This window comes from Sinocyclocheilus anshuiensis, unplaced genomic scaffold, assembly GCF_001515605.1.
Source record: "Sinocyclocheilus anshuiensis isolate Anshui unplaced genomic scaffold, SAMN03320099.WGS_v1.1 scaffold1225, whole genome shotgun sequence".
Classification (NCBI taxonomy): domain Eukaryota; kingdom Metazoa; phylum Chordata; class Actinopteri; order Cypriniformes; family Cyprinidae; genus Sinocyclocheilus; species Sinocyclocheilus anshuiensis.
Genome location: NW_015552623.1, coordinates 128494 through 148559, shown reverse-complemented (window position 1 = coordinate 148559; position 20066 = coordinate 128494). Strand labels below are relative to the sequence as shown.

The 20066-nt window shown below is 36.0% G+C and overlaps 1 protein-coding gene and 1 non-coding gene across 4 annotated transcripts in view; one reads left to right on the top strand and one right to left on the bottom strand.

Annotated features, from left to right (window-relative positions):
- The window catches only part of LOC107666303 (flavin-containing monooxygenase FMO GS-OX-like 4), a 13448-nt gene extending 3973 nt beyond the window's left edge, over positions 1 to 9475 (top strand). The window contains exons 1-8 of one of the 3 annotated variants that reach the window (XM_016457542.1): positions 2186 to 2364; positions 2455 to 2708; positions 3024 to 3162; positions 3523 to 3665; positions 3928 to 3980; positions 5206 to 5330; positions 6429 to 6743; positions 8864 to 9475. In XM_016457542.1, the coding sequence (XP_016313028.1) occupies positions 2494 to 2708; positions 3024 to 3162; positions 3523 to 3665; positions 3928 to 3980; positions 5206 to 5330; positions 6429 to 6743; positions 8864 to 9223 (1350 nt within the window). In that variant the 5' untranslated portion in view covers positions 2186 to 2364; positions 2455 to 2493 and the 3' untranslated portion in view covers positions 9224 to 9475. Of the gene's footprint in view, positions 1 to 2185; positions 2365 to 2454; positions 2709 to 3023; positions 3163 to 3522; positions 3666 to 3927; positions 3981 to 5205; positions 5331 to 6428; positions 6744 to 8863 lie in introns of those variants that run through there. The other 2 variants (XM_016457543.1, XM_016457544.1) reach the window with 2 other exon arrangements.
- A 239-nt stretch (positions 9476 to 9714) lies between these two features.
- Positions 9715 to 9788, bottom strand: trnat-agu (transfer RNA threonine (anticodon AGU)). The gene has a single exon. It is a non-coding gene; the product is annotated as a tRNA-Thr (tRNA).
- Between the last annotated feature and the right edge of the window lie 10278 nt (positions 9789 to 20066).

Sequence of the window (20066 nt, the reverse complement as noted above, 5' to 3'; positions counted from 1 at the left end):
CACATCAGGGAGCCGTATCAATATGCGGGGTATTGAAATCGCATTTGAATAAGCGCTTGCTGTTCAATTTCACTTTAGATTTTGCGATATAGCGGCACTCTGTGTAAAGGGAGCACATCTTACAGTGTGTGCATAATTATTAAGCACGTTGATATTCTGATCATATTTTTTTCCAAGCACATTTTACAAATTCCAAACCACATCAATCTTAATAAATACTATTTTTTTTGTATTTAATAATTTAGAAGTGATACTGTATATAATTGTCCATGATTGTGCACTGAGGTTTGTAATTTTATTAATGAAGAATGTGGCAAAGTCGTCAGCTGTTAGAGTTGATGAAGGAGGGGGAGGAGGAGGACAAAGGAGGGAGGTAAATGTTTTAAAGTATATGGAAGATATGCTGAATCCAACAAGCAACGACGTGACTTGTATCCATATACAGGTGTGGGTTGGTGAAATACTGAAAACAACTATTGCTGGCAAGTGACATCTTCTCAAGCATACCGCAATTCATATTTAAACTTTTAAACAATTATTGCTATTGCTAATGTAAAAACGAAAGTGCATGTAGATAGACTAAGCTGTTTTATTATGAAAAATCATGCATGTAAATGAAGAAGACTTACAACAATTATTTTCCACATATCCGTGTGATTTACTTTCTCCCTAAACGTAATAAAAAAAATATAACGTGCATTTTATAATACTGTTGTTTTCATATATTTAAGTTTTATTGTATTGTTTTTTTCTCTCGTCAATTTGCGATGAAAATGCAACTTCAAAACTAGGGATGGGCGATACCTCTTATTTTATTTTCGAGCCGATACTGATATTTTCAAGCCCAGTATCGTTGATATCGATATCGATACCAATACGATACCTTTAAACTAAACTGATCTTTTAAATTATTAAAAGAATATAATCAGTAATTATATTCACTTAATATTAGCCATGTTTTTTAACATTTCATAGGCCTTTTTTTGTTTACACTGTCAGAAATAAAATATACTATAATTGTATTTTAGCCCTTTACTGGGGCAGTAACCTCAAAGGTGCAACTATACCCCTAAAAGGGAGCATATTAGTACCATACAAGTATGCATGCTTTAAGGGTAGATAAGTTACAAAGGTGCACCTTTGAGGGTACCTCATGAAAAATAAACATGGTGTTACATAAGTACTCAAATGTATTATTATTATTATTATTACCATGGTAAATTTGTGGTTACTGCAGTTTTACTACAAATACTGTGGTAAACTGTGATTACTGTAATAAAACCATGGTTAATTTTTGTAAAAGGCTGCCAGGCTGTTGTACCCCTAAAGGTGAAACTTTAGCATATTTTTATATGCAGATTTATTAACAGCAATTACAGAACTTAACACAATCCATTTGAACTTATGACAACCAGTCTAAATAAATTTACTTGCACAAACTAGCCAATTTAAAAGAAATATTACATGTACACAAAAGTTTGGGGTCAGTAAGATTTTTAAATATTTTTTGAAGTCTCATGCTCACCAAGGCTGCACTTATTTAAACAAACAAAAACAAAAAAAAACAGTAAAAGCAGCAATATTGTGAAATATAACAATTAAAAATAACTATTTTCTATTTTAATATGTAATTTTAAATGCATCTGTGATCAAAGCTGAATTTTCAGCAACATTACTCCAGTCTTCAGTGTCACATAATCCTTTAGAAATAATTATAATATCATTTGCTGCTCAAGAAACATTTATTATTATTGCTGCTTCATATTTGTTTGGAAACCGTGATGCATTTTTTCAGTATAGTAACAACGTTATGTAGGCTAATGTAATAATGTGGCAATGGTTTCTTAAGATCTACTTATGCTTCTGATGCTTTTGGGAAATGCACGCAGCCCTATTTGAACAAGCACTGTGAGCCATGCGTCAGCAGCGAACGCTGTCGGTGATTGATTGGTTCTGTCTTTCAGCATTTGCGTGTGTTCCGATGAGCAGGAGAAATGGTTCCATCCAACACAATTATTCGCTAATATAGTATATTTTTCCACTTAGAAGCTAATTTTATGCACCGAATTTCTTGATAAATAAAGAAAATTAATGGTTAAAAAATGCCCTTATACTCGATATTTTTATGTGAGGATCGATCCTTTCGATACAACATCAGTTTCGAAAGTATCGATACTTAAGGATCGATCCGCCCATCCCTATTCAAAACACGAAGGGTTAATTTGATTGAGCTGCCGGGGTAGCTGGACAGATTCCAATACGTCTTCGATATAATTAGACGAGCTTTCTCAGTCGCTTTGAGAGACTGACAGCCAGACCCCGACACTCACCCGAGGACAGCTGTAGATACCTGCTCTAAATACAGTAAGCAGAATGGAAATATAATTGGACAAGTTTTCCATTTTCAGGGAAACAACATGTAGGCTATCAGCGGTTTTGCATCTGTTTTGCCAGGTGTCAACTTCCTAACTCATACCCGCATTTTGCATAAAGATGTCTGGCTTGGGGAAGCTGCGCGTCGCTGTTATCGGAGCCGGTGCTGCGGGACTCTGCGCGGCCCGCCATCTTCTCTCCCGCCGGAACACCTTCGCGACACCTGTGGTGTACGAGCTCACCAAGAATATCGGAGGAACCTGGGTCTATGAGGAAAGAGTGGGATGTTACGACAATGGCTTGCCGATTCACAACAGCATGTATAGGGACCTCAGGTGAATTTATAAGTGTTTATCCTTTTTATGGCACTAATGTAACTGAAATACTTTATATTATATTACGACATGGATTGATGTCACTTAGTAACTTAACACATTTTTAAATTAAATATTAAGTGTCAATATGTGTTGTAACCATCTTACTACATGCCATGTTATAAGGATTGTTACTTATTGAAATGTACTGTAAAACAACTTTTTTTTTTTTTTACTTATCCTCCTTATGAACTGTTCTTGAAATATATATTTACAATTTTTAAAGCAGTATTGTGGCTTTATAATGTTTTGCCATGTATTCTTCCCACATGCTAGAACCAATATTCCCAAAGAGGTGATGTCTTTCCCTGACTTTACTTTTGCAAAGCATCTCCCCTCTTTTGTCCATCACACAGAGGTACGGAAGTACCTTGAGCAGTACTGTGATCATTTTCGCCTGTGGGACCATATACAGGTGAAAAAGATAATATTTGTAGCCCAGTTCTTACATTTTTAAAATACTCACACTTCTTTGTTCATGTTCAGCATTTCAGGAAAATGAATGCTCATTGCATAGTTTTGACAGATAATTATTAATTTCACTGTTTATGACCAGTCTGTCAAAGTGACTAACCTGTAAAAAAAATCACATACCTTATCTTTACTGTACATTTATGATCAGTCTGGGATTGTGGAAAACTACTAGAGAATTAATGGTCGCCAGTACAAAGGACTGAATGTTGCTGATGCATGTTGCTTGATAACCATCAGGCTGAATTTGACATGAAGTATTGATAGGTGTATCAATTCCAACCAATTTCTCTCTTCCAACAAGTTTGGCACCTCAGTGGCTTCAGTGACCCCAGTTGACGTGAAGGGTGGGTGGAATGGGTTGGCTTGGGATGTCACCTCCAACGATGGTGTAGACCACAGCAAATCCACTACAGAGAGATTTGATGCTGTTATGGTGTGCAATGGGTAAGTGAACAGCAAAAAGAGTGAAACATTCTCTGTAAAACCTTCCTATGTGCAGCTATAGTTAAAATGTACATGCCTTGATCAATAAGGCCATTGAGTGCAGTGGATTAAACAGTAACTAATGATGCAATAAAACTGTATTGCACTTTCGCTTATATACTGTGCCAGTTTTCCAGGGTACGATTTCATTATATAATCGGGTGAAAAAAATTGATTGTTAAAAATTGAGTATTACAAATTAAATTATGTGTGTTTATTCCAGACATTTCTATGACCCCTACATCCCTGCAATACCTGGACTGGAAAAATTCAAAGGTTTTCCCTTCCTTACATTATGTAATCTGGTTTAACTTGGCAAAGTAAATCAAAAGAGTCTGACATCTTTAAAGCCAATTATCTGTGTACTTGGCAGCAAAATACCTTTGAAAGTTGCTTAGACTTGCAAATTCTTAGGCGTTCTTTGCTGTTGCAACATGTTATCAGTTTATCAGTCAGAGTGAGGATCTACTGAGAAATGCTTTAGATTGAACCTTGGCTTTGGCTGGAAAGTAGACCCTGTTTTGGTTAATCATTATATTATTTAACATTTATCAATAGTAGGGCTGCACAATTAATCAAATTTCTAATCGCAGTTACAATTATGGATGCCACAATTACGTAATCGTTCAAAGCAGCAATTAATCGTTCAAAGTCCACTTATGTTATTCTGCACGCTTGAGATATGTTTTTTTCTTTCTACATGTTATCTTAAGGGTTTTTCCATTGTTTTAGTTTTAGTATAACATTATAATACCATTCATATTTTTACTTTGTTTATAATTTAAAGAAGAAACCAATCCGATGTATATTTGACATTTGAGGCTTAATACTATAGAAAAGCACTAAAGGTTTTTCAGTAAGAGTGTTTTCAGCTTGTTTATTTTCATATAAAAATACGGCATGCAGTTGCATCAAACAATGGTATAAACATCATTCAATGTAAATTGTGATAATCGTAATTAATAATCGCAATTACAATTTCAAGGGAATAATCGACAGTTATGTTTTTTGTCATAATCGTGCAGCCCTAATCAATAGGTAAATTAAGTTTAAGTTAGACCTTTATGTTCCTTCTGATGTGGAGACCGGAGTCTTTGTTATCCATTTCACAAAGTGCAAGGCTTTTTCATATCACAGTGAATAATGGAAATGTCATGTATTATAATTTATCAATGCATTTTATGTACACATACTTAAGGATTGCAGTTTTAGTAATTGTTGTTATTACTATAAAATGTTACTAAAAAATATAGAGTCTCGCGCGCTCAAAATCATTCATAGGTGCATACAATGAAAGTATAATATAAACTAGAAAATATACTGTATGAAGCATGTATTAGTCAATCAACATTCATCAGGTTTAAGGGGAAGCTTGAAGAAGGTTGATTGACCAAAACATTGCTAATTAATATTTTTGGTGATGATGTAAGTTTGAGTAGCATGTGGGATTTAAATATTTTCTAGTTATTCTATACAATACTGTATTTTGCATGTTTTTTAGGAATGCTGATGCACAGTCATGATTATCGTAGTGCTGAACCTTTGGCGGGAAAGTCAGTGGTGCTGCTGGGAGCTGGTCTCTCTGGACTAGATATTGCCATGGAGCTCTCCAATGTTGATGCTCAGGTCTTTCACAGTATTAAATTGTTTAGCTATTTGTAATGCTGCATTTTTGACTTAAGCTGGAATATACTACATAACTTTTGCACAGATCTTTCCCTAAATTAGTTAACACTAGTTTCTGAAAGTCACATTTAGTCTGAAGATGTTGGACAATCAAGAGTTGACAGATTAGACAGAAAATCACATTGTATGATGGGTACAGATTTTTTTAGTTTCAGAATTTTGATTCCATCCAGTCAGACATTAAACATGTTTGATATTCTGAGCCGATTTTAGAATACGTATTTTCTTTTGTCATGCGCCTCCTAGAAATGAGGCACGTTTCTGGACGAGTTTGTTGTTTTTTCATAACAACTTGAAAAGTCTGTTAGTGTGTGATCCTCAAGGCTTGAATACACTACATGAATTTTGCCCACATTTTTGGCTCGATTTACAGTCTGGAGAAGCTGACACTAGTTGCTGAAAGTCAGAGCCAGTCTGCAGATTTGAGTTGACAGATTTCATAGAAAATGGCATAGTGTATGATGGTCACAGACTCAGAATTTTTAGGTTCAGAATATGAATCTATCCTGTTGAAAGATATCAAACATGTTTGATATTTTGAGCCAATTTTATAGCTATTTTCATTTGTCACACATCTCCTAGCAACAAGGCATAGGATTCTGCATGAGTTTGTTGTGATCTGAACGACTTCAAAGTCTGGTAGCGTGTGATCCTCAGTCATTTAGTGTATGATGGCCAGTCTTTCCTCTGTGACTGTTTACAAAGTGTACGATGCCTAGTTTTTAAAAATCTGTTCAGATTTTAAAAGTCATGTAGTGTATTCCATCCTTCAGTTTTTTTAACTTGTGTCGTCCAGATTTTCCTCTGTAACAATTTACAAAATCGGCAGGTCTGTGATGCCTAGCGTTTTAAAATCTGTCTTCACAAGTCATGTAATGTATTCCAGTCTTTAATGCGTGTTAATACTTGTGACAGAAGAAACCAAACTTGTTCTTGTTTTTTTTATAGATGATCGTATGCTTTCCATACCTTATGCTTACCATCCGAAGTATTTTATCTGGAATTCCTTGTTTACTTTGTACCATTATTGACCTCCAGGTCATCCTGAGTCATGGACAGCGGCCGTTGACCTGCCACCTTCCGCCAGGAGTCCAGCAGGCTCCTCCAGTAACCTCTGTACTGGATGATGGCACACTAGAGTTCAAAAATGGGGAGAGAGCCAAGCCAGAGGTGTTCCTGTTTTGTACAGGCTACAACTTCACCTTCCCGTTCCTGGATAAGAAAGTGGGTGTAAAAGTGCGGGAGCACCTCGTCTGGCCTCTCTATAAGTTTCTAATACCTCCAGCCTACCCTTCACTCTTTATAGTGGGCATCTGCAGAGCTATATGCCCCTTCCCACATTTCCATATTCAGGTTAGTTGCCAAGCAAAGGATATTTTGTTTAAGGGAATATGTGTCACTGAGGTACTTCTCAAATTTCCCTTACATCTTCAAATTGAGCGCGTTTACATGCACGTTCTTAAGCCGATTATGCTTAATAAGCTGAAAACGCACTTGGTCATATAAACGCGGTAACCCGTTTTCTTTTTTTCGGAGTAAGGTTATAAACGGCGTAGGCATAAACCGGTCGCAACAGGTAGTTTTTTGCCTCTTACTCCGATTTCGCACGGCATGTAAACGCAATAACCCACTTTCTGTCGACTTATTGAAGTGCGCATGTGTGATACGTGACAGGAACGCATCGTTAGTGCAGATTTAAGTGCATCTAGACTGAGCAAACGTCTCACAGTAAAGAAAGAAGGAAATATATCACAAAAGCAGACTTTTTCATGACTCAGAAAATTATAAAAATGTGATCTCATCTCGTGCAGCAGAAGTAGAAGTGGTTCAGTCACAGTGCTGCGTTTATAACTGCATGAGAGGATAACAGTGATGTATAAAGTACCTGAAAGCCATACTCAAATAAAAGTACAGATATCTTACCAGAAAATGACTTTGGTAGAAGTTGAAGTCACTGTTTAGAATATTACTTGAGTAAAAGTCTTAAAGTATGTGATATTGTACTTAAGTATGAAAAGTTTTTTTTTTTTTAATCTTGAACGTACTTAAATATTGAAAGTAAAAGTACAAGTAAATGCAAAATTTTTGTAGTTTTGGGTAAGAATAAGAAACACTTGATCCGGTACTTAGTGTCTTTCATTCCAACATAAGAAAACATTTCTGGAATCTGCATCTGAAATAGAATTTAGATGTATTTACAGTTTATGTGTCTCAGAGGGGACATGGATGCATTTAAACTGCAGTTACAGATGAATAAATAGGCCTAATGTTTTGGTTTTAACATAAAACGTTGAATACCGATATTTGAAATAATTTACAACATGAAAAAAACAGTCGAAATGTGAAATTCAAACCGCCAGAATCACTGAATTATTTATTCAACCGATTCGTTCAAAAAGCTGATTCATTCAATAAGTAAACACCATTGCTCAGAGACGCAAAACAGTGCTGTTATCTTTTCGTTAGCAAAATTGAGCAAAAACAGGCAATATTATGTCTAAAATGTAAGTCACTTATTGCTTTACTGAACTTGTATAAAATGATTATTAAATATGTTCATGCTGAAATCTGCAGAAAAACGGTACTCTTTGTGTGATGTAGATTAAGTTATCTATATTAAATTATATAAATATAAAAAGCATAAAGAAGTATTTTTTTGCCGTCTATAATTTAGAATGCCTGGAATTTTGAGTTTTAATAGACTAATAAATCACGTGCGTGCACTACTTGATAATGTCCGATCGCGCATCATTACAACAACACTTACCACATTATCACAGACGATGCTGTATCGCACAGCACACCCTAGCCTCTACTTGAGTGGAAAATGAATCATCCGCGGTTGTGCGCGCACTTGTTTGCACATGAGCAAAGGTGTTTGTAGGAGTCTAACTTGCAAGCGCCAGACCACTGTTTCGTCAAACCTGCTTTCCTGCAGACCGTGTTCTTCTGACTTCTGACTATGTTGTAGTAAGTAACGAATATGCTTCGGGGAAATGTATCGGAGTAAAAGTATACATTTTAATTAGGAAATGTAGTGGAGTAAAAGTAAAAGTTGGCTTAAATATAACAACTCAAGTAAAGTACAGATACTCCCAAGAAATACTTAAGTACTGTAACGCAGTATTATTACTTCGTTACAATACACCACTGGAGGATAATATATGAGCTGTAAGTTTCCCGACATGTTGCAAGTTGACATGTTGCAAGCTTAATTTAACATCACAACTGACAAATGTATGGAATAGGCTACTTGGAGTCAGATACGCAAATGATTATATTTTGACGTCACTACAGGGAAATAACCTGATTTATTAATGAAGTCATGTAAACGCAGCTTACTTGCGTTGTCAGGTTACTCTTGTGCATGTAAACGGGGAAAAGTGGTTATTTTAACAAGCTGATATTTGTGAGTTATCAGCTTACTGGTGTGCATGTAAACATGCTCATTGTTTCCTCACCTATTTCCCCAGTCTCAATTTGTCCTGTCAGTGTTGGATGGTTCTTTCCGCCTGCCATCCCGTGAGGAAATGGAGAAAGATATTGAGCTGGACATTGCCGCCCGTCGTGGCCGTGGCATTGCCGCCCGCCATATCCTTAAACTGGATTCTGAGCAGTGGGCCTACAATGACGAGCTTGCTCATCTGGGGGGTTTTAAACCCCTCCCACGCTACTGGAGCAACCTGTACGAATCCAACAAGGTGTTCCGTGCCCGAGACCTGCTTAATTACAAGACCTACAACTACACTGTCCTGGATAACATGGAGTGGAAGGTGCACGATTTGCATGGCCAGCAGCTGCAGAAGCCTCTTGCTGTTAAAAAACAAATGTAAGCTGTGATGGAAAAAAATACACCATCATTAAGGTGCTAACAAGGATATGCCAGTGTAGCAAGTACAATTAGGATATTAACATATTGTTCAGTACTAATAAGTTTTGCAATTATTTTTTTTAAATGTCTAACCGTACTCGTATTTTTATGAGATGAGCCCCTATAGAAAATGTCTAAATGAAATATCTTTCTAATCTAGTTGTTTGTGATAAGCAGCTTTTTAAATAATAAACCATAAATGAACATAACAGTATGCACTTAGTGTTTAAAGTAAGAATTCATGTCATCATCTAAAACTTGCTATCAAGACCAGAGATTCACAACTAAAGGTACAAGCACAATAGTCAAAGAATGTTCAGTTTTATTCAATAATCATACCACAAAGGGACTACGGATGAAAACTAGCCAGTGTTAGCTAAACCTGGCACATTTGACATATTTATGCACTATTGATGAGCATTGTCCCTGATTAAATAAATAAAAACAGACAAAAGGCACCGCTGGGATTCGAACCCAGGATCTCCTGTTTACTAGACAGGCGCTTTAACCAACTAAGCCACGGCGCCTCGTAGCAACACCTTGAAATTGTGATCCCAAGAATATCAGTCAGTTATTAATCACTACTATTAATTACCTCATCGAACGCGTTCCTATATTAAAAACATTTGGACTTTGAAATCTAGTAACTTATCCGTAATTCTGATTCACGCTGACATATGATCCTTCTAAACACACACACACACGTTTTAAGCTATTTATGAGTTTTAAATATATTTCGTTAAGTAACGTCAACTCTGCCAGTTTTGATGCAATACGCAATTCAGAATTTCGACCATGGAGCTCCGTGAAAAGCAACTGCATTACTGCGGTTGTTTATATAACTCACGAAGCTAATGCTAATAGTGCAAAACAGCGAATAAATTTCCAGCCACACGGTGGCAGCGCGTCCTACACGACCAAGAGCGAGAGTGACATGTTTTAAACGGCAATTTAGCGACGCACTGGAAATTTTAAACAGTGAAAACTGTTGAAATCGCGATTGACCGATGTGCTGTGCGTGCATACACAACACTTACAACTGATACAATGCAGACACGCCATCCGAGCTAAATTCTGAGTCACAAGTAACTTTCACTGATGTCGCAATCCCAGAAATAGGGTCTACAAAGGAGATAAAGAAAGACCACGAATTATTCATTCAACCGCTTTAGCAACAGCATCGTTCAGGAATTTCGTGCTCTCATTCTATCAGTTCTCACATTCTGTTTATTCACCGGCGCGCTGTTCTTTATGGAAGCTTGAATCATAACAGAAGAAAGGGATAGGGTTCACCTCAAACAGATGTTTTATGTCACATGGCCAAAAACTAAAAGGTAAGGTTACACAGGTTAAAGCGCAGACCCTCGCCACTCCAAATGTGTTATTACATACAAACAACATATTTAATAATTGTTAAATCCTTTTTGCTCTGATTCTGCATAATCCCCAGATGCGTATAGCAACTGCTTCCAGATGTTTTTACTCATCTGTTCTGTACTATTCCACTCTACTGTTTTTTTTCTTCTCTACACATTTTTCTAATTTCAGTCCAAGCTACTGGTTTTCCAAGTGATGTAATATCCTGTACACCACAATGTCTCAGAGGTACAGTGTACAGTCATGACTTAAAATTTGTATGCATCACACATGGATATGTTTTACATTGACTATTTTTAGCTATAATATATTTAGGTATAGATCAAAATCAGTTATGTGTAATGTTGAAATTCATGTTGATGAAATGTTAATGAAATTCAAAGTAAACATTATTTATAGGCTATATACTGTATATATATATATATATATATATATATATATGACCCTGGACCACAAAACCAGTCATATGGGTCAATTTTGAGATTTATACATCATCTGAAAGCTGAATAAATAAGCTTTCCATTGATGCATGGACAATATTTGGCCAAGATACTACTTGCAAATCTGGAATCTGAGGGTGCAAAAAAATCGAAATATTGAGAAAATCGCCTTTAAAGTTGTCCAAATGAAGTCCTTAGCAACGCATATTACTAATCAAAAAAATAAGTTTTGATATATTTACAGAATGAAATTTACAAAATATCTTCATGGAACATGATCTTTACTTGATTTACTAACGATTTCTGGCATAAAATAAAAATCAACCCATACAATGTATTGGTGGCTAGTGCTACAAATATGTGACTTATGGCTAGTTTTGAAAACCAGGCATAAGTCACATATTTGTAGCACTAGCCACCGCTTATTTAATCTCACCAAAACATAGGTAGTGATGATTAAAAGCTGAATTGACATACTGCTAAGGCTGAATATTATTGGGGTTTTTTTCTTCTGTGAGCTATAATGTGGTTACAGTGGAAGGTGGCAAGAGCCAAATGATCTTGGACAGATTAAGAACAACGATTCACATACAGAAAAACACATGTGTGTGTGTGGGGCTGTTTTCAACTGACTTGGTGGAGCCTGCTGTCTAACAGAATTCAGTTTCACAATCGAAAAATGGGCATGCACTCTCATCTAGAATGCATATTAATAGCCAGTAATTTCATAAGTATATGATGCAATAAAAATGTCAATAAGAAAAAACAAAATAGAAGAAAGGGGCGAAGCTTCCTTGATGAGTCAAATTTAAACTGAAATCAAACTCAGACAATACGTCAATCTTTCTGTATAGTACTATATAATATTATTTACAAATACAGTCACAATGGTATTTCAGTAGATAAACTGATTTTAAATGAGGAATGAACAGTGGTAGTGGAGTTATTTCTTGTTCTTACTATAGAAATGGGAGAGTGAGATGACTGTGAGGAGAGACCTTGCTCAGTAGAAAGGTCAGGGTTCCCAAAACAGAGTTCCTCTCAGGCTTGTTTAGATGGACTTAGTTTAGATTTGTTCCATGGATTATATTAGCCTTTTCTGGAATATTCTCATATGCTTCTGATTATTATAGAAAAGAGAGCTGATTGTTTTGTGTTCTGTGTGCTTGGTAATGACCTTATCCAAATGTTTGTTTGTGTGGGTGCTGGCAAAGCAACTCAACATTTTTCTTTCAGGTTGGCTTTTGTAGAACAGCATGTCTTCTGTATACAGCATCTTAAGGGTCCCACTTTTTCCATTCTGTCTTGAACACACACACACACACACATGTTGTGTTTCCATGTTTTATGGGGACATTCCATAGGCGTAATGGTTTTTATACTGTACAAACTGTATGTGCTATTGCCCTACACCAACCCTACCCCTAAACCTACCCCTCACAGGAAACTTTGTGCATTTTTACTTTCTCAAAAAAACTCATTCTGTATGATTTATAAGCTTGTTTCCTCATGGGGACCTCAAAAATGTCCCCACAAGGTCAAAATTTACTAGTATTACTATCCTTGTGGGGACATTTGGTCCCCATAACGTGATAAATACCAGGTACACACACACACACACACACACACACACCAAAGACCATGTGAATCACTGTGGTTTCATAGAGTCATCTCCCTGAGCACTGGGAAAATGTGAGCAAGCATTTCAATAGATTAAATAAGGTCTTACAAGGCTGCACTCTTTTAAATATTAAACATTTTAAATATTAAACATTAAACATGCATTTAATTACAAATATACTGTAAGTACTGAATGTAAGATAAAAGCATCAGTAATGCATAACTGTAAAGTTTTTTTTGTGAGTTGACAGTATCATCTGCTATGTGTTACACATTACATAGGCCTATATTTCACCTGTATACCTCTGTATCCACCATTATAATTTTACTGTTCTTCAATATTTAATTTATGTTTGAATAAATCCCAAAATGTTTTTATGACAGCCTTTTAAATTGGAGTAGAGAAACATAATTATGTGAATATAAAGTTATAACTTCATTATTATAAAAGCTTAATTGAGTGTAATTTAAGTGTTTGTATGCAAATCAGTTAATTTTAACCTTCAATATTATATTAATGTAGTACCAACTGACTGTAGCCTATTTTGCAGCATTAGTTGAGAGATTTTTTGTTGTTGTTTGAGAAAATTCGCCATGTAGCCTAGTGTACGTGATATATCCAAAATAATCGATGTTGAATAGAATCGGATCACAAGCTTGTGAAGCAAAATCATATTGAATCGTGAAATTTGTGTCAATAACAAGCCCAAATTATTACGTCCCTGTGAAGGCAAGTATTCATTTAGTAAATAAAGTGAATAATGGTAATTGCCAAAGGAAAAAGTGTCAAACTCACATTTTCTAACCACACATCCCTACCTGCTGATGATTCAGTCCGAGCCACACTGCAAGTCAAATAAGCGTGTCAAAAGTCAGTATGAGTGTACAGTGGGATATTGTTGCTCCTTAGTGGCCATTTTTTTCTCCAGACAGATGAACACTTCCTGAACCATCCCAGACAGTGACTGTGGGGAAACACGCTGTGTCAAGGTAAGAGGAGATAAGAACAGTACAAGCACGGCACACGTGATTCAGCAGCTCCTGTACTGACTGCTAAACACTGAGTCACAGATGCTCATACACATGCACACACATGCTGCATGCTTTCTGCTTTGTTAATGCCATATAAATCTGATTTCATAAAATGTCTGGGGCACAGTGTCTGTCTGATGTGTTTGCTTTGAAATCAGGGAGATGTTTCTGCAAGGTTTTCGTCAGGTGAAGACAGGTTTAAGTTAAGTTAAGCGTCTGGATCCTGTGATCTGTGCACATTTGTGTGTGTTTAGAGCATTGTGTGCATGAGCTGAGAGGCCTGCAGCTGCCTGACTTTCCTAAACAAGGCATTAGAGTAAAATTGATATGCATATTGTAAAAATAAACAAAGAAATGAAAAATGATACATGACCGAGACACCCAGAGACTCTTTAGTAACATAATATTGCAGATTTGATTTTGAATACAAGCGTGTAACTATTGCAATGAATTAAACACATGGCATGTTTATTTTTGTGAATGTGACTGTTTCTCACAAATGCTCAATTATTTCTTATATAATTTAATAGAGTTTAATTAAACTTAAATAAACACTTCATAATGACATTTTTTGTTATTAAAATGTTTTGTCTCAATTCAGATATTGAGTATGCAAATTTATTTTATCAGCTATGCTGCCCTTCAAAAATTTAAGTAAGATTTAAGATTTAAGTTTTTTGAAAGACGTCACTGAAGATGGGTTCACCAAGGCTATATTTATTTGATCAAACATACAGTAACAGAAACATTGTGAAATATTACAATTTAAACACTATAATATTTTTTTCTATTGTAATATATTTTGAAATGTAATTTATTCATGTTGGTGACAAAGCTGAATTTTCATCAGTCATTATTACTTAAGTGTTCAGTGTCACATGATACGTTAGAAATCAGTCTAATATACAGATTTGGTGCTTAAGAAACATTCCTTCATTGTTAATTTTTCATTCACTATTTCTTCACAACATTTTTGTTTGTTAACAATGTTGAAAATCGCTAAAAGTTTGATACTTTTTTTTTCAGGATTTTTTTTTTTTTAATAGAAAGTTCAAAAGAACAGCATTTATTTGAAATGGAATTTTCCTTTACAATGTAAAAGTGTTTAATGTCACTTTCGGTCAATTTAATGCATCCTTGTATAAAAGTATACATTTCCTTCCAAATTTTGTAGCATTTGCAAAATATAAAGTTGGAATTGTTTGTTTTTACGAAGTCCCAGTTATTAGAGATTTAAAGTCAAAATTCCAGAATGGAAAGTTGCAAATGCAAAAAAGGTTTGTCTGTTTTACTGTTAGCAAGAACACTTAATATATTACTGTTTTTTTGTGATTTTTTAGTACCAGTTAATGTGGCTGTGGATGTGCATGCAGATGAGGAGAAGATTCAGTTACACTTTACTTGAAGGGGTGTGCATAAGACTGACATGACAGCTTCATAATCATGACATGACACCTACATAATCATGACATGACACATGTCATGAATATGAAGGTTTTTTTATGCATGTTTATGACAACTGTCATTAAGTGTCATTCACTCAGTTATGTAATTTTTAATGCAAAGATGACATTGTTTGAGATGTCTTTGTTATGGGCTATGGTTAGGGGTAAGGGTAGGGTTAGGTCAAATAATGTCATATTAGCATTAAAAATGACATAACTGAGCGAATGACACTTAATGACAGTTGTCATAAACATGCATAAAACCCTCTTCATATTCATGACATGTGTCATGTCATGATTATGAAGGTGTCATGTCAGTCTTATGCACACCCCTTCAAGTAAAGTGTTACCGAAGATTCTGACCACAGTTTGTACTCTGACTGTAACCACAGCTTCCATTCCTAGGCACCGCAGCCACAAAACAGGTTAACACAAGTTTTGACTCTCAAGGCTTTCAACTCTCAGCCTCTGAATCATTTCATAAATCTGAAGACTAATTATTTTCTTTTGTATACACCCTTTAAGGCTGTGTTTTGGTGTCTTTGGGTTTGCCAGATATAATTGTTTTGCCATTTTATGTCTTCAGTTATGTAACCTTGTTGAACAAAATGCCTCTTGTTAGCAACCTAGTTTTAATTGGCCAGTAAAGGAAAGCCCTGATATTTAATGGTACAGTGATGTCTTAAACAGATAAAAGATGTAATAATATTTTCAAATTAAATAAATTAGACTCAAAACTAACTATTGGTTTAAAAAAATATAAGTCTAAATTTTGGGGGCCATTAAATAAAAGATGCCTGCTCAGCATTTCTCAACTGAAAAACACATCTGTTTATATCTAAGCATACAGTATCTATTTCAAAATACTCAGCCATTGTTTGGCCTTCAAAAAAAATTCCACAATTCCCATCAGCAACACCCATCACCCCTTTAGAAAAACATGCAATTTCGTGGAAACGTTAAAGAGTTCATGGCATGTCCTATTGGATGGTTCAACTTTCCTGTTTACCCCCTGAAGCGCTTTGCTCACTCTTTAAGTACAAGCTGTTTGGTAGCCCTGGATATATAAATTTGTTGTGACTCTTGGAGCTCAAGGGTGTGACACAGGACATGTTTTGCCTAATTCAACGCTCTCTCCTCATTGGTCATATCCTGTGCCTTATCTATTTGGCAAGAGCTTTGTGCTTCAAATGTCATTGTTATTCTCCATATCAGTATATTGCATTAACATTTGCGAATACATTGGTAAAACAAATTAATCTTTAAGATTTGAATAAATTAAAAAAACGACCTCAGTTTACAGTAACTTATATACATTGTGTAATTCGTTGAGAATAAAATGACGTGATAATGGTCAATGAAAAGCCAACATCATTAACCCAATGAGTGCTAAATTCAAAATCACACCAAAAATCAAAGTAAAACAGGGAAATTACAGGCTGATCCAACTTGAATGAATTTCATCAACTCATTAAGTCAATAGTGTTTATGGCCCCCACATGCCTGTATGCACTTCCAACAGCATCTAGAGCTCCTACAATCTGTGGTGTTACGTGGTGGCTGTGGATGCTCCGATACATAACATCCCAGAGGTTCTCAGTTGGATTCAGGTCTGAGGATTATGAAGGCCAGTCAATAGCATCAATGCCTTTATCATCCAGAAACTGCCTACATACTCATTGTCATGCACTAGGAGGAACCCAGGGCCCACTGCACCAGTGTCAGGTCTGACAGTGGCCCTGAGGAATTCATTCCGGTACCTGACAGCAGTAAGGGTACCGTTGGCTAACATGTCTTTGTGGCCCTCCAAGTATATTCCTCCCCAGACCACCCACCGCCAAACTGATCATGCTGGATGATGTTGCAGGCAGCATAACATTCCCCATGGCATCTACAGACTCTTTCACTTCTGTCACATGTGCTCAGTGTGAACCTGCTCTCAAGAGAATGGGGCGCCAGCGGTGGGGCTGCCAATTCTGGTGTTCTCTGGCAAATGCCAATCGAGCTGCATGCTGCTGGGCTCTAAGCACAGGTCCTACTAGAGGATGTCAGGCTCCCATGCCACCCGTATGAAATCTGACATGATTCTGACAGTTTAATCAGAAACATGCACACCAGTAGCCTACTGGAGGTCATTTTGTAAGGCTCTGGCAGTGCTCCTCCTGTTCCTCCTTGCACAAAGGAGCAGATACTGGTCCTGCTGCTGAATTGTTGCATTTATACGGTCCTGTCCAGCTCTCCTTGTGTAACGGCCCATCACCTGGTATCTCCTTCATTCTCTTGAAACTTGACTTGGTTATATAATAAATAAGCTTCTTGAAAACTTGGGTTTATTAAATGGGATGATCTGCCAGATGCTTATTTGTGCAATTTGAAATGAGAAAAACAAGATATGTGCAAGTAAAAGAGGCAAGAGATGACGTCCAAGCTTTCTAGGCTTTGAAGTTAAATAAAGGCTATAATTTCCTGTTCCTTATCACTTTATCACTCATCAGCACTTTTTAGTCTAGAATAGATTCCTTAAATCCACATAAATCAAGATATTTCACTTTGAAGAGCCTTAATCAGCATGGCTGGCATTTTCCATGGACACTGCACAAAAGTTAAGCAAGTTTCTGATCAATCAGAATGTAGTACAGATAGAAATACATCAGCAGAATCTTGCTTATAGACATAGAGAGTAGGTGTAGGTTCATATTTTGCATTTTCAGTTTATTCATTAAGTTCATATTTGGTTCTGTAAATGTATAAATGAATTATACTCTTCAATGGCTCTGATATACTGATTTCATGTTTCTGAGAAAAGATGCATCAGTTTTACTTTTAGGATCTCTCTCCCTTTCTCAACGGCAAGATGCTCCCACGATTGTGTTCCACTAGGTTCTCCTCAGCTACATCTGGTGTCTTTCGCCCACCCTTCAGCTGTATTTAATCAGTTGTTATTAGTCATAATGACCACAAACAAAATATTTCAATATTTTCTGACTGTTTGTTTGAACTCCCTGACAACAGAATAAAACAGTGCTGCAATTTAACATAGGGTCAAATGAAAAGGTCAAGTGAGAACAGCCCAACCCACCTAACATGATACTGTAAACTGCTGGATTATGATTAATGAGTCGTTTTAAAACAGCACATTAAGACTGTTACTCCAATTAGACTTAGATGTTGATGGAAAAAGTATATATTTATTAAAATGTCAAATTTCTACATATAGCGTTGAAATACTCATTTAATTCTATAAAACTTATTTTAATGATATTTTTAAACATTGCAAAATTTACAATAAAAAAAAAAAACATCCACATCAAGTCAGTTGAATTGTACTTTCTGGAAAAGAGAGAAAACATTCATGGAATTTAGACATGTTAGTGGTGGATTGTCATAGTGAATGTTGCAACCAAATGCTGGAAATATCATTTGCTTGATTGAGAAACATCAGGACAATGAGGACCACCATATAGTGAAACCCATGTTTATATTTCACACAAACGTATATGTGCTAACAAAGTTACCCCAAAAACAACAACATATAATTAATAAAATTATGTTTTGTATATTAAAAATTCTGTAGGTGAATGCTGTTGTGTTTAATTTTAATATGTTTAATTGACAATCAGTTTTACTTTCAGTTTTTTCTTCTTGAGCGGGAAGCTGGAGTTTTTGAATATTGCATAAAAGCACTTAATCTTCCAAAATGTGGTTTTGCTTTGTTCCTTTCCCAAACTTTTCTTGGTTGGTTGCCTGTGGTTACAGTGAAACTTAGCTAACTGGATTCTCATGCTCATTCCAGTGGGAAATGAAGTTGGCGTTCCTTTTGAGTGCTGTGAGTCCAATTTTCCATTCACAAGTTTACTGGAGGAGAGGCTCATGACAACATGACATAATTAATTCGAGGGAGTTAAAAGCAAAATGTTACTGTACCACATCAGTATTCTGCCACTGTTAGGGTAGGCTACTAATAAAATAATCCATGATATCGCAGAATTTTTATATAGGCCATTATATCAGTGGGAATGAAGCGTAAATTCATAAGACACCTACGTGTAAGTGTGTAAATGACAGAAATCCAGAGAGAGGAGATATTACAGTACATTTAACAATGCATTTAACGGTTTAGAACTTGCACGCGAGACTTGAAATCAATGACGTAAACACATCTGTGAACTTAATTAAAGCATGACATGATGTTTGTGTTCAGAGTATACAAACTTTATGACTTGCGAATTTTCATTTTGACACTTCATTGTCTGGTCTTTTAAAGCTCTCGCAGTTAAAGCCCCTACAGTTAGTTGCTAAGAAGACAGATGTTGTATTTCAGTAAAACAGTTGTTAAGTACTTTAACATTCCTCACAATAGGTACCTGGCTTGTGTGTGTTTTCCATGTTTTATAGACATGCTCCTCTGCAGACTTTCTTTACACATTCAGTCTGTGTCATATTCCCCGAAGACGTTGGCCTTGATGATAAAGCTCATACCAGGGATCATTAGACATGACTTGAAAGAGTTTAAAGTTATTTCATCAGTAGTTTTTCCATTTTCCTGTCCTTTTGTCCCTAGACACCTAACTATTCCTTATACTCAGAAAATGTGGCCTTCCTCATGAGCATGTGTGAAGGAATGCGTTTTTGGTAGAACCAAATATGGGCATGTGATGTGTCATTTTTCCCAAACGTGAGTCAATGCTTCAGCCTAATGTTCTTAATTACTCCAGATGATGAAGCTATTTTTACTGTCATTGTGGTTGCTGAACAGAATGATAAGGGGATGGATTATGTCAACTTTTATTTTTGGCACATACATAGATGTTAAAATATCCAGTCCTGTCAGTGGCCTTATTGAAATTAATTAAGTACGTGCTTGCTCAAACACGTTTTTGTTCTTGAGTAA